The sequence below is a fragment of the Pithys albifrons genome, chromosome 21 (assembly GCF_047495875.1).
Source record: "Pithys albifrons albifrons isolate INPA30051 chromosome 21, PitAlb_v1, whole genome shotgun sequence".
Classification (NCBI taxonomy): domain Eukaryota; kingdom Metazoa; phylum Chordata; class Aves; order Passeriformes; family Thamnophilidae; genus Pithys; species Pithys albifrons.
In genome coordinates, this window is record NC_092478.1 from 4,440,812 (window position 1) to 4,462,710 (window position 21,899).

Below are 21,899 nucleotides of genomic sequence, written 5' to 3' on the forward strand. Positions count from 1 at the left end.
TTCAAAATGTGTTTCCTGCCTTCTGTCTTACATGTCTGTGTGGGTTTTCTTCCTTTAAGATCTCCTTGCTGATGGCCAAGTGTCAGAAGTCAGAGAACTTGCTCAGTGAGCTGCAGCAGGCATTTCTGCAGGCCAAGAGGAGTGTCCAGGAGCAGATGGTAAGGCAGGTTCAACCCAGAGGTCCTTTGACCAGCCCTCTTTGTCTGACCTTTGGAGCTCAATTTTTGTCTGTTAACAAGCAAAGAAAAAAAATTGTTGCAAAAGGCTTCGTATTGTGCCCAGCCAAGGTTGGCTGGAGGGAGCTGAGCATCTCACCTTGTCAAGGTGCTGCTCAGGTGAGCTCTGGTGGCTCAGTTGGTGTCATTCTGTGTCCATCCATATCCATCCTGCAGACCAGCAGTGAACCTCTTTTCCCTTTGCTCATATCCACATTTCATTCCCACTTAATATTTTAATTTACCTCTAATCTGAAGGCAGTAGATTTTCTCAAGATAGTTTTTTAGGATTCATCACTAGGGAGTATTTTCTTGAGTTTTGGTGATAAATGCTCAGTGTTTTTACAGGTCAGACTTTAAATGTCAGCCAGAAGATAGAAGTATGGGAATTTAATTTTTTTAAAACTATTTTTGAGCATCTTTTTGGATTTAAGCCAGAGAATAGGAATAGGATCTCATGTTCTAGAACTGAGTTTGACTTCCTTAGAGCAATTCATTCCCTCCTATATTAGAATCAGGGTGGTTCTTTTCCCCTCCCTGGCACAGCATTTCTGGGAGACGAAGGGAATTCATCCTCATGAATCCCAGTATTGCATTTCTGGAGTCTGAGAGTGTCTGTAGGACATCAGGGGGGTTCTGTCTGATGTTCTGTGGGAGAGCAGATCTGTGGAGGTGCACAAGATCCAGAGAATACACTGATCTGAGTCTGCTTCTTATGCTGCTCCTGGCAGAGCTCAAGTCCCTGACTCCCATCCCAAAGCAACCATTCCTCTTGGCAAAGATCACTGGATGATTTTTCTTTTATAATGCAAGCAAAGCCATGTCCTCTTCATCCTTTTTCTTTACAAGGGATCAGCTATTTTGATGTTTCCCTCCAACAGCAGTGGGAGGCAGACACCTACCATGGGAAGCTTCAGGAGGAATGTTTCAGGATTTTTAATAACCTGCTCTTACAGCTGAGTGCTGCAATTTTAATAAACATTTTAATAAACTGCCAGCTCCTGAAACCACGTGTGATTCTCCCACTCCTTCCCCTCCATGGGCACAGGCAGTTAATGGATAAATACAGAAGGAAAAACTGAGAAATGCTGTGTTTGCCACTTGGTTCCTCCTCTCTGCCTGTAAAGTTAAAGTGGATCTTGCCTTTGTTCCTGGTGCACAGGCCAGGCAAGAGGGAACTGCTCATGTGGATCCACACTATCATTTTGTTTCCCCTCTTCACAAAGAAAATCAGTTCACCAGACTTTTGAAAGCATTTACCAGTGATAGTAAATGGAGCAGAAGAGATCTGAGCATGACCCTAAGAGAGGATTTTTGCTTTTCTTTGCATTGAAGGCTGTCCTGACTCAGTCAAGGGAGCAGGTCTCAGAAGAGCTGGTGAGGCTGCAGAAGGACAATGAGAGTCTCCAAGGAAAGCACAGCTTGCACGTGTCTCTGCAGCAAGCTGAAGATTTCATTCTACCAGAAGCAGCAGAGGTAAACCAGTTTGAAATCCCTAACACCAGTAATGCATGTGACTGGATCTCACTGGGATATGACTCTTTATCAAAAAGCTGTCTCGAATAGCACAGTGAGCAGTAACTGGGATTTTAACCCTGGCAGTCTGTCCTGGGCAAAACCAGCAGTCTAATCCCAGTGAGCCACTGGCATAATTTATAAGGATAAATAATAATAGAATGAGTTAACTGTGTCCTGACAGCTGTGGAGTGTGGGTTTATCTTTTGCAACTGGGCACATAAGTAAGTCAAGCAAAGTCAGTCACTTCTGTCCAGTTAAGATCAGTAACAATCCTGAACCTTGAGTAATGATAAGCCCTATCACCCCTTTCATGGCCACTCCCTTTGGTCAGGCTTAAAAGATTGGGAGAGGTGAAGGGCAGGGAGAGCATCATAAACTTGTGGGGACATGAATCTTCACACATTCTTCATTGCTTATGGCCAAGGAAATCGATTTTAATGCCCTGCTGGATGGAGGGTGTGATGTGATGGACCTTTGATGCCTTGGGCTTGTGTGTGCTGCTCAGTGCAGTGCTGTGGGTGCTCAGGGTGAGAAGAACACCCCTCTGTGCCACTGCAGGAGTGTGCTGTGGGTGCCCAGGGTGAGGGTGACACCTGTCTGTGCCCTGGGTGATGTGACACCCCATCTGTGCCACTGCAGGAGTGTGCTGTGGGTGCCCAGGGTGAGGGTGACACCCCTCTGTGCCCTGGGTGATGGTGACACCCCTCTGTGCCCAGTGTGATGTGACACCCCTGTGTGTCACTGCAGGAGTGTGCTGTGGGTGCCCTGGGTGATGTGACACCCCTCTGTGCCCTGGGTGATGTGACACCCCTCTGTGCCCTGGGTGATGTGACACCCCATCTGTGCCCTGGGTGAGGGTGACACCCCTCTGTGCCCAGTGTGATGTGACACCCCATCTGTGCCACTGCAGGAGTGTGCTGTGGGTGCCCAGGGTGAGGGTGACACCCCTCTGTGCCCTGGGTGATGTGACACCCCTCTGTGCCACTGCAGGAGTGTGCTGTGGGTGCCCAGGGTGAGGGTGACACCCCTCTGTGCCCAGTGTGATGTGACACCCCATCTGTGCCACTGCAGGAGTGTGCTGTGGGTGCCCAGGGTGAGGGTGACACCCCTCTGTGCCCTGGGTGATGTGACACCCCTCTGTGCCACTGCAGGAGTGTGCTGTGGGTGCCCTGGGTGAGGGTGACACCCCTCTGTGCCCTGGGTGAGGGTGACACCCCATCTGTGCCCTGGGTGAGGGTGACACCCCTCTGTGCCCTGGGTGATGTGACACCCCATCTGTGCCACTGCAGGAGTGTGCTGTGGGTGCCCAGGGTGAGGGTGACACCCCTCTGTGCCCTGGGTGATGTGACACCCCTGTGTGTCACTGCAGGAGTGTGCTGTGGGTGCCCAGGGTGATGTGACACCCCCTCTGTGCCCTGGGTGAGGGTGACACCCCTCTGTGCCCTGGGTGAGGGTGACACCCCATCTGTGCCCTGGGTGAGGGTGACACCCCTCTGTGCCCTGGGTGATGTGACACCCCATCTGTGCCACTGCAGGAGTGTGCTGTGGGTGCCCTGGGTGATGTGACACCCCCTCTGTGCCCTGGGTGAGGGTGACACCCCTCTGTGCCCTGGGTGATGTGACACCCCTCTGTGCCCTGGGTGATGTGACACCCCTCTGTGCCACTGCAGGAGTGTGCTGTGGGTGCCCAGGGTGAGGGTGACACCCCTCTGTGCCCTGGGTGAGGGTGACACCCCTCTGTGCCCAGGGTGAGGGTGACACCCCTCTGTGCCCTGGGTGATGTGACACCCCTCTGTGTCACTGCAGGAGCTCCGGGAGCTGATCCTGAAGTACCGCCAGGACATCATCAGTGTGAGGACAGCAGCAGATCACCTCGAGGAGAAGCTGAAGGCTGAAATTCTGTTCTTGAAGGAACAGATCCAAGCTGAGCAATATTTGAAAGAAAATATAGAAGAAACCCTACAGCTGGAAATAGAGAATTGCAAAGAGGAAATAGGTGAGCAGGGGTGAAATGGGCTCAGAATAGGAATATTAGACAGTCAGAAGATGCACAAAGACTTGGGGTTGTGATAAGGTGGTTTATCTGAATTCTAAATACTGGCCACTTTGACAGCAGATACACCAACTGTGCAGCTGAAGACAAAAGTACAATCTTTTGTACTTGTTTGCTTTTGAGGTGCCTTTGGTGTAAAATGTGCTCTATGCTCCTTTAAATATTAGTGGAAGTAAACAGGGTATGAACAGTTTCCTGTGTTTCCTGCATTTAAGCTTTAATATTCTTGTTTTTCAGCTTCCATTTCCAGTTTAAAAGCTGAACTGGAAAGAATAAAAGTGGAAAAAGAGCAGGTAAGGAGCCCTTTCACTGTGGGATTTTCGGGTTTGGTTTGATTTTTTTGTTTTAACAAGGGGTTCTTTTTTTTTGTATTGATGCCAGAGTAGGACTGGGACACATTCATAGGTCTGTTCCTTAGAAAGTGTTTGGTCTGGTTAATAATCTGTAACCTAAATATTGGGTTAACTAATTCCTGACTAATACTGGGCTGCCTAACACTAATCTGAATGTTGGCTTTGGACAATTCTCTCCAGCTCTAAAATAAAAAGTGAGAGAAAGAGATGTTATTCAAGTATTTCCCTTATCCCTAGAAAAGGTTATTTAAGTGTATTTCTGAGTCCCAGAAGGATACTTGGGCTGTGCTTGCTTATGGAGGGACTGTGGGGGACTGAAATGTTGGGAGGTTTAGTTAACACTTCGTTTTTAATTTTTATTATCTAGTTGGAAAGTACTTCACAGGAAAACCTGCAGCAGCTGGAGAGTCTGCAGGAAGCAAAGAACACTCTGGAAGAGCAGCTGAAGAAGGAAACTGCAGCAAAGGTAGCTGTGATGTCTGGATGTGGATCTGCATCCTTTCTGCTGATCAGCTCTGGTCAGAGAACTCTCACTACATAAGAATGAAAAAAAAAGATATTTGAATGTTGGTAAGAAACTTGCAGAGAAATAGTGTCCCCTGGGAGAGGTTCCAAACCTCACCCCAATCACTTTGCACTTGGGTTTATAAAGTAGAGAGGCTGAATTGCCCCTTCACTCTCCTTTTGGGTTTTTGCCTTCCCTCAGTTACTTCTCTGACCAAAACTCAAGGCAGCAACACAGTTTGGTTTTCAGCAGCAGATCACTGCCCTTATCTCTGATCATATTTCACTAAAACTCAGAGCTCTGCCTTTGTATTTTGAGATCCTTGGTCTCAGCTGTTAAAAGACATGGAGTTTTTCATGCTTTAACCAGTCTAAAGACATTTGTTAATGGGTGTCAGCCCTGATTTTGCAGCTGGGAAAACTGAGGTGTGGAAAGATGGTTTAATTTGTTGCCAGGACTCTGAAAATCACCTGCTGCTTTGCTCTAGTACCATCACACTTCAATCAGTTTATCCAAGCTTCTACTTTTGACTCACTTTGAGCATGGCCTAAAGAGCCTCTTTCTCTGCAGGCCAACCTGGAGCAGCTGATGTTTGAGGAGAAGAACAAAGCCCAGCGTTTGCAGACTGAGCTGGATGTCAGTGAGCAAGTGCAGAGAGATTTTGTAAAGCTTTCTCAGACACTTCAGGTAAGGAAAGTGCAGTCACTGTGTAGGTGCTGCTTTTAGTTCATTATTTCTCCAGAGCTGTGTAAAATTAGAAGTGGCAGTTGCAACTTTCTTATGTTGGTGTTTATGAACTAGTTCAAAGTTGTTAGTGTAATAAACTGATCAGGTGTTCCTACTATGATATTATTATTAAAGCCTATTGGGATTTCAGTTCCAACTGATTCTCAGCAGCAAAGATGCACAATTTTTGTGCTAAAAGAAACTGGAGAGAGAGCCATAAATGATGGGCACTTTTAGACTCACATTTTTCATTGTCCATCTCCTGAGGTTACTTTTCACAGTAAATCATTGGGGTGCAGATGTTTGAGGACAAAGCCAGGAACTTGCACTGTTAGATATGAGTGCACAAAAGGCTTCTTTGTGTTACAGTTACTACTTTGGTTGCACAGTCTGAAGGTCTTATCCTGGCTATTGTCCCTGTTGCTGTCCTTGTGTTCCCTCCAAACAGTGGAAGCTCTGGTGGGTGTTGAGGTGCCAAAGGTGGCTGAAGGCAGGAGGTGTCTCAGGGGTGTTCATGGAGGCCAGGTCTGCTTGTTCAGGCTGTTGTGTTGCTAAAACTGTAGAGAGCACGAAGGGCCCTGCAGTGTCTGTGTTTGCAGTCACTGACTGTCCCTTGGGTCTGGCCTCACCTTCAGGGTCTGTGTCTCCAGAATTTGCACCCCTTTTGTTCCAGCTGCTTTGCTCTCAGAGGAGGTGCAGGATTTCAGCCCCATCTCCTCAGAGCTTGGCCAGGCTGCTCAGTGACACTCAGCAGAATTCAAAACACAATTGGTTTTGGAGTCAAACATTCAGGTTTATTTGGAAAACTAAAAGCAGAATATTGGAGGTTGTTTACTAGACAGAGTTTAGCTGGATGGACAATAGAGATCTGTCCTCTCTTGTTCTGGCTGTGTCTGGAGGAGGAGTAGGTGAGACAAAGGAGACTATTGAATTGTCCTGGCTTGGGAAGTTGCTTCTTGTTTGTCATCATCCTCTATTTGTTTATTTATTTATTTTCAAGCACTGGTTTATGCAGTTCTTAGAGCAAACATATCCACCACTTTGAAGGTGTGTGGTGGACTCTCCAAAACTTGCAGATAGTTCAGTAAAACTTCAGTATGAGCTCAGTAAGAGTCACAGCTCTTTTCTTTGTGTTTTCTTTCTGCCCTAAGCACCTGTTGCACGTTCTTGTCTCAGCAGTTGGTGCTTCCAGTTTAAAAATGGCTTGTGCCATCTCCACTGTGAGGGTACAGGATCTGCTGTGTGGGATTGCCATGGAGTGAGGCTTGGGCTTTCTGGCCAGGGTTATTCCCTTCCCTGGCCTTGTCAGTGGAGAGCCTGGGCAAGTGTGGGAAGGGTCCACTGGCCACATTAGGAATCAGCAGTGCAGAGGGAGGGCTAAAAATCAATTTAAATGCTAGTTGGGAGTTTATAAACTGAAAGCCCAGGTCTTACTATAAAGAACATGAAAGTTTGCTAAATAAATTGTGCTGTCTTTGCATTCATTTCACCACAGTCCTGCTGGGCACTTCTTCAGCATCTAAAAAGCAGCTTAAGCTGAATTATCAGCCAGGCAAATAACAGGAATGAGGCTGGAAATGGGATGTTGTAGCTGGGATCCTGAGGGGCTCCAAGGCACACATTAATTAGGCTGCTCTGCACTTCCTGCACATTTCTCTCTGTGAGAGTTCCTTTGCTTTGCACATCTCCACTTTGCCAGAGCCGTGTCAGGGACAGAACACAGAGCGAGGAGGTTTAATTGTGAAATCCCAACTGCCTTATGCCTTCCATCCTTCCTTCCCCCATTCCCGAGCCTGGGTTAAGGTCGTGCCCCATTCCCACCTGGCCCTGTGCAGGGTGCCGGGGTTTGCTGTGCCCTGCCCTGGCAGTGCCAGGTGCCGGTGTTTGCTGTGCCCTGCCCTGGCAGTGCCAGGTGCCGGGGTTTGCTGTGCCCTGCCCTGGCAGTGCCAGGTGCCGGGGTTTGCTGTGCCCTGCCCTGGCAGTGCCAGCAGCTCCCTCACCCCGCTCTGGTTCCCGCAGGTGCAGCTGGAGCGGATCCGGCAGGCGGATTCCCTGGAGCGGATCCGCGCGATCCTGAACGACACAAAACTGACGGACATTAACCAGCTCCCCGAGACATGACACCACCCCCTGCGGGGGAGCTGCGAGGCCGCGCCCGGGGTTTTTAACTCATCTTTATAGCGACATTAACTATTATTTAACTCTAACCGAAAGAGCAGAAGACAACAGAGGGGAGCAATGGCTTGAGTTTTGTTTCTAGAGGGGAAAAAGGTTTCGTACTGGGCAGGAAGAGAGCACGAGGGTGACTTGCAGAGCAGGAAGGAGACCTTTCTAATGGAAACACTAATGAGTGCAGTGTTTCGTGTTCCACTGAGTGGGATCAGTCCTCACATTCTGAAAAACTTCCCTCTTTCAGCCAACTTCGTAACCTAATAGAGAGTTTTGGAACATTTCCCCCTGTCTTTCCCTCTGTCCTTTCCCCCACTACTGTGATCAAAGTAGCTGCTGGAAACCCTATTGTCCCTCCAAAACGTGGAAGAGCAAAGTGGTTGAAGTTTTTCTGTTTGAATAGTCAGTAACAGTATTCAGCTAGCAGAGAGAATGAGGTGTAGAGTATGCTGTATGAATATTTTATATTAAAATATGACTTTATTAGCAGGACACTGGATATTGATCTTATTTCATAACTCAGTACTTTTGTTTTGTTAAACCATTGGCTCTGTGAAGAATCTGAATGCTGCTGAAACGTGGATGTGAGTGAGCTTTGTCTCTCCTGGACAGATAAATGCTAACCCAAAAAAAAAAAAGGAAACTGTACTGAGAATTTAGCTCCTTGCCATTTTTCTGTTGAATTCAAATACTGAAAGAAAAGCACAAGAAATGCACTGTTTTGTAATCTCTCTTCACAAATGTAACTTAGAATATGGAGCTACAACTGGTTGTTTCTCATCTCTAGAGCTGAGCAGTGCCTGGAATCCCTTCTCTGTGGAAAAAGTAAAAAAAGAAAACAAAACACAAATACAAACAAAGAAAAAAATTTCCCAGATAAGCTGTTGAAGGTCCTGTGCCCTGTGTGAGCACTGGCAGGAGGGGATGCAGGTCTGCTCTGCTCAGGGGTGGCAGCAGCTGCAGAGCCAGCAGCTCTCTCTGGAAGGTTCTGGATGAAGCCCCAGCTGTTCTGGGGCTGCAAACAGGGATTCCCTCGCAGGGATGTGCAGGAGCTGCAGGATGGTGCTGGAGCAGCTTGGAAGGCCCAGCAGCTCCTGCTGGAGTCTGGTGGTGTCAGGGCACTGCTCAGAGGGGGCTGATTTCTGTCCCCAGCCACCTGAACTGCCTGTGGCAGAGGGGCAGGGAGTTCTGGTGATCAGTCAGTTGCCAGGTTTGGGTTTCTTGTTCTGCAGCTGGGCAGGGGTAACATGACTATTCTTCCTCCTCCTCCTCCTCCACCTGCTGCAGGTCCAGCCACACACCTGGATGGTTTCCTGTGTGTGTGCAGGTGTTGATGATACTGGTGGGGCAAACCCAGTTCTTGGACTGGCCCCTGCTTAAAACTCAGTTAAAAGAAGGAGGCTGAAAGAGCAGATCACACTGTCCAAAACTTCTTGGACTTTCCTCCATTCCTTGTTGTTTTTTCTCTATGTCCTTGGTCAGAGATCTGCTTTTCTTCATCACCTTCAAAAGTGACAGAAAATGCTCCAAACTGTAATGCACATGACTATATTTTAAGTGCTTAAATCCTATTTTTAGCAGTGTGTATCCTGCTACTGACATAAAGTCAGAAGTGGTGGTTTTGAAGAGGAATGCCTTAAAAACAGCCAAAAAGCAGCATACAAGCTCAATTCCTTGTCACTCCCTGCAAGAATTAAAGCATTTTATTCACCCTAGCAATTAATCCCCTTCATAATCCTGACCCCCAAAAGCCATTTCCTCCACCTTAGTAAAGACCAGACTAACAGATGGCAGAGCTGTCATCTTCTTAAGGTAACACTGAATTTCACATGAATGTGACTTTGAAGTGTGACTTGGGCCTTTAGTGTTTGGCTATTGCCAGATTTTGGGATTTTTTAACCTTTCTTACTCTGTGCTAAAGTGAGGGTGACAGAGCTGGGTCCTGATGCATAAATCCAGTGTTCTGCATTCAGTTTTCCAGTGGCTGGGGTCCTGTTGTGTTGGGTAAATTTTGGAGGCAAAAATACAGGCAGAATGAAAAGCTGTTTCCTCTTCCCTCCCTCCCTTCCCAAAAACTGACCTGTAACTGGTTACTGAGTTAGTTACTGTAACTGGGGACCAGCTCACCTGTGCAGCAGGGGTGAGGCAGCCTCTTGTATGGCACAATTACACCAAACCCTGTACCCTCTTCAGCAGCTTCAGGAACTGCACCTGAAAACTGGCACAGCAAAAGAATTTTGGGTTGAGTTTCGGGGCTGTCCCAGTGCGAGAGAGCAAGGGCAGGGCCTGTTCCTGCTCCAGCATCCCTTCCTGTCTGTTCTCAGCAGCCCTGCTCTCAGCTGGGCTGGGTGGTTTCAGCCAGTGCAGGGCTGGAGTGGGTGTGTTTGCACAGGCTGGTACCAGGTGGGTGTCAGGGCGAGGTGGTGGCTGCAGCCCCAAGAGGAAGGAGGTGAGGGGCAAGTGGTTTGGGCTGCTTTGTAGCCACAGTGGCAGTGTAGCTGTTGCCAGATGCAGCTCTGCATGCCTGGGGGGTGTGTGTGGTTTTTTTTCCTTGCCTGTGAACCAGGTACGGTTTGAGTGTATGAAGGAACTTCCTTTCAGCTGGGAGGGGATGGGCAGAGAGTTCTTGCACGGTTGTTTTCCTTCCCCCCACCTTACTCCCTCCTGACCCTGCACCCCTGTACTCCTGTTCCAGCACAGGTGACCATTTTAGCATTGGAACACGAGTCAGCTTTTTCACCAGCTGGCGTTGACTTCAGATCAGACCTTTTAAACCATTTATTTTGGAATTGGAGCCCTGGCTGTTCACAGAAGTGGTGGGAGATGTGCTCCCTACAGACAGCTGTCCCTCCTGGGGTGGGACAGGACTTCAGCAGCAGTGACTGAGCTTCTGCTGAACTCAAGAAATGTAAAGGGGCCTTTAAAAATAGTAAAAAAAACCCAACCAAACTGTGTGTGCCAAATTTGCAGAGGAAATTTAGAAGACTGTAAAGGTTGTGTAGTAAAAGCTGTTGGTGTAGATACCCACTGGGTGATGGATTATGGTGTTACTGCTCATAAACGTGAGAAAACCAATGCTCTTCCTTCCAGTTCTGGGTGTTCTGGAGCGGGATTGGGGTCGGGGGTGGGTTCTGCCCCCTCAGGCAGCTGCGATCCAGGGTGGGTGTTGGTGTGGGCTGTGACAGGGGTGACATCGAGTTCTGTCTGCATTCCTGTACCTGTATAGTCTTAACCTGTACAAAAAGTGTTCTTGCAGCATGCCTGGTACCCCTGGTGCCCCCGGGAGTGCCAGCCCGCCCTCCCAGCAGCTTCCCCGGCACCCCTTGCTGTGCCACGTTTTAGCAGTGCAGTAACTCCTGTTCAAACCTCAGCTTGCCCGTGTCGCCTTTTCTAAGGGGAAGGGGGGAGGGACAACAACTATTTATTGTCCACTAGAGTCTGTCTACAGCAGATACTGAGTTGGCCTGTTAATGTCAAGAGGGACTCCAGAGCCATCTTTTGCTCAAGGCAAACAGTGTTTGGAAGTTAATACTGCGTTCCAGTGAGCCAAGCCATTGGTGTCCTGTGCAATTGTGGGTGTAGAGTTCTGCTGTCTCCAGGATTCCAGTGTAACCATTTGTTAACTGTATTGAAGGTGTGTCCTCTATGGAGAAAGTGTTCCAAATTAAAAAAAGCTGCTGAAGTGTGTGTGTGCACTGCTCTGGTCTTTCTCCTCTGCCTCCTGCCACAGGCCTTCCCCTGGGCACCCCATGGAGCAAGGCTGGGAGACTATCCCAGGATCACCCCAGGGAGCTTTCCGAAGGCAGCAGCAATCCCCACTCCTGACAAGTATGACACTGGCACATATGGAATATAAAACACCTGCTGCACCATCCCCTGCCCCAGAGAAAAGCAAGAAACACAGCATGTAAGGAGTCTTATCAAAAGTATTTTATTTCACAATTCTTTACAAAATAATAAGCAAAAGGTGTATTGTTCAACATACAAATGGTAAATATACAAGGGGAAATAGCAGGGCCAGTTAAAGCTCATCCAGCCTCGGTGCAGGGTAACATGTTAGAAGTTCACGTGGCTTCTGATGTCGTTGATCTGTTTCACCATCTCCCTGATGTGTTCTCCCCTTCAGGAAAAAATAAGCCAAGTTAAAAAGCTGCAGGTCATGTTTACTCAGAACTAACCAGGAAAGGAAACGGAGCAGTGCTGTGAGTTGATTTGCCATCCCAGGCTGGATACAGAGTGGCCCAGGATCCAGGGACAAACAGCTCTTTAAACAGATGTGTTTAAGTGCTGCTGTCAGGAGCAGCCCCAGCTGGTGCCTCAGCCCCTCCTGCACAGCCCAAGTGACACCTGAGGCACCTGAACTGCTCCTGTGCTCCACGGCCTGGATTCTGCAAGGGCAGAGTTGAACTTACTCCTCTCTCAGGACGGTTTGGATGCACTTGCTCTGGTAGGCATTGAGGCTGATGCTGGGCTTGCGAGGGCTGCAACCCTTCTCCATCTGCTTCTGCTGGTACTCCTTTTTCACCTTCACCTGGAAATCAGGCACAAAAAGGAAGCCCCCAGTCAGTGCTGGTTCTGCCATGGGAAAAGCTTGTTAGTTACAGATGGGTGTTGTACTGCAGTGAACTGATGCTTTTTGAGTTAAAATCTGCCTGTTTTACACTGCTCCTTCTGCAGAGAGCAGAAATGTCCCTGTCAGGGCTGAAGAAGAGAGAGCTCTCTGAGGATTTGTACTGGGTGCAGAGGTTCTGTCTGTATTACCAACAAGACACAAAGTCCCCTTAGGACATTGTTGGTAATTAACACAAGTCCCCTGTCAGCACCGGACTGTGTTCTGTCAGCACTGAGGGAGGAGCTGTGGAGAAACTCCCAGCCAAGGCCCTTCCTCCTCTCACCTGTCTGATAGCATTGCTCAGGTGCTGCAGCTGGTCATGGATTGTCTGCAATTCCTTCTTCATATCTTTTTCAGTGTCAGATAGAACAGGAAGCTGAGAGTGGAAACTCCGAAGGACTTTCTTCATCCTTGATGCACAGAGCAAGAAATGGTGCTGAATTAACTTACCTGGCAGCCCAGTTACCCCAAAGCACTGCAGCCTGTACTTTGGTCACACTGCCCACACCTCAGGGCTCACAGCTTCGCTTTCAGGTGCTCTCATGCAGCATTTGTGAACTGGCTGGGCCGGCAGTTCTGCTGACAATCACCACCGAGTCACAGCACAGGGAGTTTCAGAGGCCCAGTCTTGTAACACACCAGTGCAGTAGCCTGTGCCCACTCTGATCTGCCAACCTGCAGGGCTGTGTTTCACAGGGAGTGCCCTGTGCTGACCTGTGTGACCCACCTGTTCATGATATCCTCCTGCTTCTCTTTGGCCTCTTCGTACTTGTCCGCCAAGCGCTCGGCCATTTCCCGCAGACTTTTCCTTAATGCAAGTGAGAAACGTTTATTTCCTTCAGATTTACACACGGTGTGTGTGGGAACAGGACAAGGCATCCAAAGCAGCCAGCTGGAGCAGGGACTGAGGCTGCAGGCCTCACTGGGGCCAGGAATGCCTTCACTTCTCCCCTCTGTCACACAGGGCCCTGTACAAACTCCTTTTTGCACACGGGTGCACCGTTCCTGCTGCCTGACTGGAGGAAAGCACACGGGTTCTACTCACCTCTCCTCTCGACAGTAATTCAGATCTTCCAGTTGTTTCTTTTTCTGTCCCCACAGCAGCTTCACTCTTTAAAATAAACATGTACAAAAACATCAAACCACCTGCACCCAGATCAACCAGAATTTACACCACACAGAAAATGCTGGGAGTAGGATGAACCACAGGCACTGGAAAAGGGGCAGTGGTGAGAACAAACTCATCCACTTTGTCCTAACTGTATAGGATAAATAACTATGCCTGGAAGCAGCAGAGACTCAAGGCAGTTTTCCTTTGTCAGGATGAGTGCTGAGGTGAGATTTCCTGACATCCTGCACTGGCAGACTAACAGCAAGAGAAGTATTTTATTTTCTTTCCCCTATGAACCACTACCGAGATCAAGTATTACACTCACCTCTGCTTTCCATGGTAACCCATTCTCCAGTTCTGGTATTCCAATATTAGTCTTATATTTATTACATTTACTCATTCCCAAGGATTAGCCCCTCAGAGGAGGGTGAGTGCTCAGTACTTTGTGCTGCTGTGTCACATTGCCCAGCACATATTTATGAGGGGTTTGTATTACCTTTGCTGAATTTCCTCCTTTGCCAGGTCCTGTTTCAGGATATATTCCTCTCTGAACACCTGCGTGGCTCTGCTGAGGAGCTGAAGACATTCTTCAGGGGGAGGAGCAGAATCTTTATCTGCAGACCTAAAGAGCAAGGGAGAGGTTTTTGCAATCTAACATGTTCCTCTGAAAGGCTAAACCACTTCCAGTGCTTGTGGTAAGGGCTCAGGGGGCTCAGTTATGAAAGTAAGGGACTACAATTAAATCCATTTGCTATAAATCATTTTTCTTATATAAGGAAATCCCAGGGTATCCCAAGACACTCCAAACTCAGTGGGCCAAGCAATGAGCAAAGTGATGAGCTGATGGCAGACCCCCTCCCAGCCTCCATCATCCCTGGACTGGATCTCATTCCTGTACGGACAGAGACACGAGGCAGCAGGAGCTGTGCCCCCACCCCTGCCACGTCCAAGCCAACGTGCTGTTCAATCAGGAGCTGATGAACACACACTATTCCAGGGTGTTCCCTCTCCAGGTGCCCCAGGGGAACATATTTGCTCACTTCAGGTGCAGGGGGTTGGCAGAGCTGCGCTGCAGGATGCTCTGGATGTGCTTCTCAAAGGAATGCTCCGACTCGGCCACGATCCGGAGCGGGGAAACAGCCGCGTCCTTGTCCTCCCTGGTGCAGAGCAGGGGAGGGGATGCAGGATGGACTGTGCTCCTGCCACAGAACAGCAAAGGGAGAGCACGCTGGAACCAGAAACACTGAAACCATGTCAGAGTTCAGGTGGTGCTTACAGTGAGGAACTCATCCACCATGGAGTTCTGTGCTGCAGCAGGGGGGTCTGAGAGAAGCTACTTCAATTACATGGTCAACCCAAGCCTAGACAAGGTTGGTGGAGCTCACACCCCCAACAGCTCTGTTTGGCCACAGCTCAAATGAGCACGAATCCTAAGTGTTTTAAGTATCCTTTGACTTAAGGATAAGGAAGTTCCAGAACAGAGCATGCAAGTGCTGGACCAACAGTGACCTGCTTTACAAAGGTGCCTGCCAGGTCACAGCCCACCTGTGTGGAAATAGTTAAGTAAATGAAAAGTCTGTAGAACCCAACATTCATACTGGCTCTGCTGATGGTTCCTGTCCTACATTAAGGATACTGAAAATAGTGCCCTCCCCTCAAGGTGTACATTTAATTGTGCAAATGCACATTTACCACACCACTCTGTATCAAACAAAGTAACTTTGGAAGCACACACTAAAATCCCACTTTTTTCCCACCTCTCATGCAAACATAACCCTGCTGCCCATTAGGAATCTCCACAGCACTGTCTGTAAACAAGGTTTTGATTTGCAGATTCCTTATATAAAAATGAAGGGAAAAAAACCCTCAACAATACCATCAAGAACATTTTGATGCAACTTGTCCTAATACTTGTTTAAAGTGATATGATTAATTATATCCCCTACAAACACCTTATCAGTAGTGAGCAACCACTACAGTAACACTTCAGTGCTCAGCCAAGGAGTGTTCAGACAGCAAAACTTCTCTGTGTGTCTTAAGAGGTGAAAGAATCAAACAGTGATATCCTGAGATCCTTCCCATGCAGTTGCCACAAACTTCAAACCAATTCAGAACCACGTACAAGAGAGGCCTTGTAATACACTCGTAGGTGTTGGTGATGCAGATCATTGTGGGCCCCAGGATGTCAGAAACAATCCAAAATCCTCTAATGGGAGCAGGCTGCCTGAAGGGGAAAAACCACAAGAATTACCCAGTCAGGAAAGTTCTTTGTTGATGAAGTTGTGCACATTCACTCTTGGAAAAGCTCCAGGTAAATGGAAGTGAAAATTTCTGCTGGTCTGACAGGTGATTTTCAGACAGTATCACAGGAATTTAAGCTACTTCCCTAACTGTGCATTAAGAATCCTGATACACAAATTGCTTACTCGTATGATTTGAATTCTTTAGAGCTAATTTTACTACTTTTAATGGCAAGAATGCAGCAAAACATAACAAATCATAAATATTTTTCATAGCAACTCCCTGATTTGAAAGCAATTTAGAAAGAGTTTTGTTTTTACCTGCATGGCAGTGGTTTTGTACAAAGAATATGTTCAACAAAGCACTTTTGTTCTGCTCCCAGCTCTTGCAGGCTGTCTTTGTCTTCCTCATCTACAAAGAGACACATCAGAATGCATCACATGTGCTTTGCAGGGCAAGGGATTTGGCAGTACCTGCACCCACCACCCTGTCACTGGCAAAGTGCAGGGGTTCAGCTGTTACTCACTTCCCTCACTCACCTGAACCAAGGAATTTGTGCAGTTTGTTGATCCATGTCAAGCCCACACTGTGCACACCAGCTTCGTGTGTGCAGTGGTATCTAGAGGGACATTTGGGATCTGAAATTTAAACAGTAATGTAAGAAAAGGCACTGAATTAAGAAAAACTCATCCTTCACACCTGCACTGCTGAACACTTGTATTGTCCAGTCAGCTGGAACATCTTGGTGCAAATACCAACTTGTACTAGAAAACAAACTGGATGTGTGAGCCACGTTATTGGAGTTCTCTGTAGAATTAAATTACACTTGAAATACCTGATGAGGGGCTTTGAACTATGCCTATCACACCACATCTGTATCAATCCACTGTATTTCAAAGGGAAGCTCAGTTGAAGCCAGCAGAGCAGCATTCTGACACGCTGCTTGTTCACAGAGGCCCAAACACTTTGTCCTGCCCCACAGTTACACTGGATGATAAGCAGTTACTGGTTCTTCCCTCAGCATCACCCTCCCCACACAGGTCAGCACAAATGCAACAATTTCTATTTTATAACCCACAGCTGAAAGGGTTTAGTACTACGGGACCAGGTGTCACCTGCCCTTGTGCAAACACTGAAGCCCCTCCCAGGTTTGCTCCTTCTACAGCTTATTGAGGCCATCAGGCAAATCCTTACTCCAGTGCCCCTGTTTGTTTGACACCAATGAGACCTTGCAAATAGGTGGATCCTAAAGGCTTCAAATACAGCAAGAAGTCACAAGCTGAGTGACAGCCCTACCTCTGTGCAGTTTGATTGGGCACGAGAAGTCAGACTCCAAAGGATCTTCTTCGTCTCCCGTCGCCAGTTTCAGGGCGAGTTCCAGCTCGACACATTCAAACACGTACAGGGAAGGAATAAGATCAGATCTTGGGTCCCAGGACTTCTCTGACTGTAAAGAGCATTGAATTCTGCTGTGAGACCTCATTTAAACAGGAATGCCAACATAAACTGCACCAAGAAAGAGTTGCAAGGCAAGAGTATTAATGGTCAGGGAAAGTAGTTCAGTTTTTTTAACTTTTACTTTACAAAATTAAATCAAATCCAGGATTTCTTCTTAGAGGATCCTCTTTAAATTACTTCATAGTAAATTTGATCAAAAACTGATCTATTGTTAGGGTATACAGGACAGATATAAAATAAAAGCATCAGAGAACCACAGGGACTGGCTGAACACGAGGAAGATTCGCTACTTCATTCCCAAAGAATGCAGTTTTGGCACTTGGCACACACTTCCAGACATCCTGCCACCCTGCAGCCAGGAACCTGGACTTCAGAAACAAAACCACCTCTAGAAAAGAGCCACAACAAGGTACCTGCTCATCGTCCTCCTCCCCATCCAGCACCACGCAGTGGTACAGCATTCCCGACTCGGTGGCAATCACCAGGATGTTTGGGACACAGGGCAGGCACAGGACAGCGCAGGCATCGTAGCCATAGTTGTCCTCTGCAGCCGGGTGCATGGGCAGAGGGCCCAGCAGCTTTCCAAGGCTGCCAGCACTGGAATAAAGAACATGTGTCTGCTCATAGCCCCAGGTGTGGAAGGAGACTTTCCCATGGCTGTTGAACAGCCCCATGGCTTGGAGTCCTAATTCCCATTACACACCAACACCCAGACCTGCCTGGATTACAAGTCTGACCTGTCCCTCCCTGATAGGGATCTCAGAGAGGGCACTGGAGCTCAGTAATAATATTTTATGCTACACTGCAAAAAATTCTGAGGAAACATTTTCATATGAGAACTCACAGGAAGCTCAGTTTAATTATCACTGAATTGGTTTCTTGCACTTCACAAGCAGCATTTTGTGTCATGGCATTTCCCTCAGCAGAACTTTTGCAGGACTGAGCCCATTTCATTGCCTGCAGACAGGATCTGCTCAGTGCTGATCCACTGCTCATGCAGAGGCACACAGTGCTGTTTCTAACCCAAGTACCACACATTTTAATATTCAGCTTCACTTGTAAGTCTTCCACCATCTTCTCAATTTTCTGAACTAATTTCTTCTTGTATCATGTTTATATTCTTGATTAATCTTGAGTTTTCATTCCAGAACATACCTGTGAACCCTCTATGCTCTTCAAATATTTCTTTTCCTAAGATATCCTTGACTTATTGAGCAAAGCCAAGGATGTCTGTGCTGTGAACTGAAGGCCACAAAATACACTTAACAGCCTTAGACCCACTGATTTTTTCACAGTCCAGTTTCAGATTTCTGATGGCAAATAATGCCCAGTGGATTCTCAGCAGTGGAAACTGCACTCATAATATCTGGATGAAAAAGGATGACACCCTGTTTTTGGATGCCAGTCTATTAGCAGTGCCACAGAGATAAACCAGGCTGCAATACAAACCATCAGAGAGTCTCAGCCAAGCTGAGAGGTGGCTCATTGTCCAAACATCCAACCATCCCATGACCCCTGAGGGTGAGTGTTGCCCTACCTCTGCAGCAGGCTGATGTAGGTGAGGAAGGTCTCTCCATTCTCATACAGGATGTACAGGGGGTAGCCCAGCACCTCCTGGCTGCCCCTCTGCCCCAGGACGTGCTTTGGCACCGGCACCTGCGGCCCGAAGTCGAAGGCCACGGCCGTCTCCCCCAGCGACGCTGTGTAGGCTCTCCTGGGACGGGCAGAATGAGAGCAACGACTGTGGGGGCACACCCTGGCAAATCCCTGCCACAGCCCTGCCCAGCAGTGCCCTGCCCAGCGCCACTGCCCGCAGCAGAAGCATGTGAGGGATGTCCTTCTCGTGGCACCTCGTTTCTGCAGTGCCCCCAGCCAGCCCAGCTTCAGAGGGCACAAGGGGAGGTGTGCTCTGCTCCCCGGGAGCTGCAGCACTCTGTGGTGTGACTGTTACAGACCCTACAGATTTTCCTTTCCAACCAGGTCAAGAAGGAAATAAAAAGAGTATTTTCTTCATTCCTGGCTCAAAAAGCATTTCTGAACCCCATCTTAAAGGCAATGTGTGTTTTTCAAACTGCTACTCTGGTAAATGCTTCACTGTAAAGTTTGTCACCACTTTGTTTCAGAAAAGAGAGAGGGGACAGGGGAGGGAAAAGAGAGAGGGAAAGTAAATGAGAAAGGAAAGAAGAAAAAGGGCAAAAGGAGAGAAAAGGAGAGAGAGAGGAGAAAAAGAGAGAGGCAAAAAGTAAAAGAAAGGGAAAAGAGAAGTGCAAGTACTATGCTAGGAAGAAATCCTAGCACAGAAGAATTCATATCAGATTTTCAGGTAGATTTCCCACTTTTTCATTAAAAACACCACTGAGAATATAGAACTTATTCTGCAAAGGCATTTCAAAACCCAAGAAGCCACACCAACCCTTTATTGATTGTAAGAGTCTCCTCCTCGGTGTCCGAAAGCGCGATCACTTTGATGGGCGTCTGAGGAACCTTCAGACTGTAAAACCTGGGGGGGAGAAACAGCAGCCACGTTCACTCTGCTGTCAGTGCTGAGGGGGGAACATCAGCTGGTCTCACTCTGACATTTCTCCCATCCTATTTTTTTATTGGTAACCCTGGTAAGAATGGCAGGATGCAGATGTGTAGTGACAAATTACGGATATGAAAAAAAAAACCAACCCATCTAAGATAATGAGCTCAAAAAACCTCAGGGTTTTACCTTATAGTATTATCTGAAGTCAAGAGCACGATGTGGGGCTCCAAGGTGTCACAGGGATACCAGGCTGCATGCTTTAAAGTCAGGGATGTTGAGCTGGTGAAGAACCTTTCTGCAATAGGAATGGTACTGGAATACAGAGCAGAAATTTGCATTGTTACCAGAAACACACAAGTTACTTCTAAAGAGAAGTGGGGGCAAGAGGAGCTAGAAACAGTTAGAAGGTTTTGAAGTCTTTATCTGTCCTGGTTTTAAAGCTGGAGGGGCAGGTTTAACTTCAAGCCCTTTGCTATTTCCACCCAGCTTTTGGTTACCACAGCTGAAAGACCCCAGGGGTTGTGGCTGCCCCTTCCCTGGAAGTGTCCAAGGCCAAGTTGGACAGGTCTTGGAGCAACCTGGGACAGTGGAAGGTTTCCTTGCCCATGGCAGGGTGGTGGAACTGGATAGTCTTTAAAGTCTCTTCCAACCCAAACCATTTTCTGATTCTATGAAAGGCCAAAGAATGCTACAGAGGAGCCATTTGCTCCTTAGAAATTGCAGCAAGTTTAGGAAGTCATTTATTTGGGTCACTTGACAATCAGCAAGTTCCTGAACCAAAAAAACCCCTTCATTTGTGACTGTCCCTACAATGATTCAACCAGACTCTTCCACCAGTGTCTTCTGCATCTGTCTGGCCCCAGGAGAGGGAGTGGCAGGACAAGGAAAAGGGTGTCATTAACCACCAGAGGTCTCACCTACCTACAGTTCACCGCGCATTTTCCCCCTTCAAACTCGGAATTCTTGCCCCAGCGCTTGGGCAGCTCCAGCACCATCAGCCCCTTGGTACCGATGAGCGCCACATGGTGCTGAGCCGGGCTCAGCAGCACCTGGTGCACCTCGAAAAGGGGCGGGTTGATGCACAGAAGGGTCTGAAAACACCAGTGTCACAGTTAAACGCGAGCCACCCAAAGCGCCTGCAGAAGCAACGGCACATCTTTACTTTGGACAGGGATTTACACAGCGCGGAACGAGGCACAGCACGGCTCTCCGGGGCACAAAGCAACGGGTGTGCTGTGGGCAGACCCACTGAGGGCGGGCTGGGGGCGATGAGCCGGCCCGGGGCCTTCAAGGGCCGACCCCGCTCAGCCCCGAAATCGACACGGCCCCCTCTGCCCCACACCCGTCATCCCTGAGACCCGCCTGATCCCCTCACACCCCACACACCGCCTCACCCTCCCCTCCGCTCGCCATACACCCCCTCACCACCGCTCACACCCGCGCTGGCCCCTCAAACAGGCCCTCAGCCCCTCAAACCCACAACACACAGCCCTTCACAGTCCTCCCCTCACAGTACCAGCCACACATAACCCACTCCCCTCTGACCCCGCCATACCCTGCCATCCCCTCAAACAGCTCCCCTCCCCACACGATCTCCTCATCCCTTCACCCCTGCCCCACACCGCACTGTCCCCTCACACACAGAGTTCTCCCCTCACAGTACCAGCCACACAGAGCCCCCTATCCTCACAATCCCCGCACACACCGCTATCCCCTCACACACCCTGCTGCCCTCACACACCCTGCTGTCCCCTCGCACACCCTGCTATCCCCTCGCACACCCTGCTATCCCCTCGCACACCCTGCTGTCCCCTCGCACACCCTGCTGTCCCCTCGCACACCCTGCTGTCCCCTCGCACACCCTGCTGTCCCCTCGCACACCCTGCTCTCCCCTCGCACACCCTGCTCTCCCCTCGCACACCCTGCTCTCCCCTCGCACACCCTGCTGTCCCCTCGCACACCCTGCTGTCCCCTCGCACACCCTGCTATCCCCTCACACACCTCCCCTCCTCTCACATCCCTCCCCACGCACCTGGTACCGCCCGAGCGTGGCGGGGTCTGGCTCGGCGAGGCGGCGCAGGCCGATGGCGTGCAGGGCGGCTGCGGTCCCGTCCCAGAGCAGCAGGTCGGCGCCGATCCCGCACAGCAGGTCCCGCAGGAGCGGCGGGCGGGGGGCCCCGGCGGGCGCGCGCTCGCGGAGGTGCCCGAACAGCGCGTGCTGCGGGAGCGCCGCCCGCCACAGCTCCGCGGGGCCGCACTGCGCCGCCATCGCCGCCGCCGCCACACGTCACCGCCCGCCCGGCCAATCACCGCCGCGCCCGCCCTCCCGCGAGTGACGTCACCGCCCGCGCGGCCAATCGGCGGTGCCGCCTGCCCGACCCTCTCTCTTTACCTCCGGACTACGTTTCCCG

At 49.1% G+C, this 21,899-nt stretch overlaps 2 protein-coding genes across 2 annotated transcripts in view; one reads left to right on the forward strand and one right to left on the reverse strand.

Annotated features, from left to right (window-relative positions):
- Positions 1-11,221, forward strand: part of RABEP1 (rabaptin, RAB GTPase binding effector protein 1) — a 47,920-nt gene extending 36,699 nt beyond the window's left edge. Inside the window, exons 12-18 of the mRNA XM_071575335.1 lie at positions 60-158; positions 1,551-1,691; positions 3,540-3,729; positions 4,024-4,079; positions 4,507-4,605; positions 5,215-5,331; positions 7,390-11,221. Coding sequence (XP_071431436.1) covers positions 60-158; positions 1,551-1,691; positions 3,540-3,729; positions 4,024-4,079; positions 4,507-4,605; positions 5,215-5,331; positions 7,390-7,491 — 804 coding nt within the window. The 3' untranslated portion in view covers positions 7,492-11,221. The remainder of the gene's footprint in view (positions 1-59; positions 159-1,550; positions 1,692-3,539; positions 3,730-4,023; positions 4,080-4,506; positions 4,606-5,214; positions 5,332-7,389) is intronic.
- Positions 11,222-11,447: 226 nt separating this feature from the next.
- Positions 11,448-21,763, reverse strand: NUP88 (nucleoporin 88). The gene is made up of 17 exons (XM_071575209.1): positions 21,521-21,763; positions 20,410-20,579; positions 19,675-19,800; positions 19,375-19,461; positions 18,499-18,675; positions 17,375-17,558; positions 16,800-16,950; positions 16,043-16,141; positions 15,824-15,914; positions 15,385-15,486; positions 14,303-14,461; positions 13,759-13,884; positions 13,197-13,262; positions 12,879-12,959; positions 12,435-12,561; positions 11,952-12,070; positions 11,448-11,659 (listed from the first exon to the last, which is right to left on the reverse strand). Exons 1-17 carry the CDS (start codon positions 21,755-21,757, stop codon positions 11,596-11,598), a joined length of 2,166 nt encoding a protein of 721 aa, XP_071431310.1. The 5' UTR covers positions 21,758-21,763; the 3' UTR covers positions 11,448-11,595.
- Between the last annotated feature and the right edge of the window lie 136 nt (positions 21,764-21,899).

Bases quoted from the DNA above. Each gene is read 5' to 3' on its own strand.
- NUP88 (XM_071575209.1), bottom strand. From the start codon at position 21,757: ATGGCGGCGCAGTGCGGCCCCGCGGAGCTGTGGCGGGCGGCGCTCCCG. The intron at 19,801-20,409 runs GTAGGTGAGACC...TCTGTATTCCAG, and splicing joins AAATGCGCGGTGAACTGTAG to TACCATTCCTATTGCAGAAA. The intron at 13,885-14,302 runs GTGAGCAAATAT...CTTGCTCTTTAG, and splicing joins GCCAACCCCCTGCACCTGAA to GTCTGCAGATAAAGATTCTG.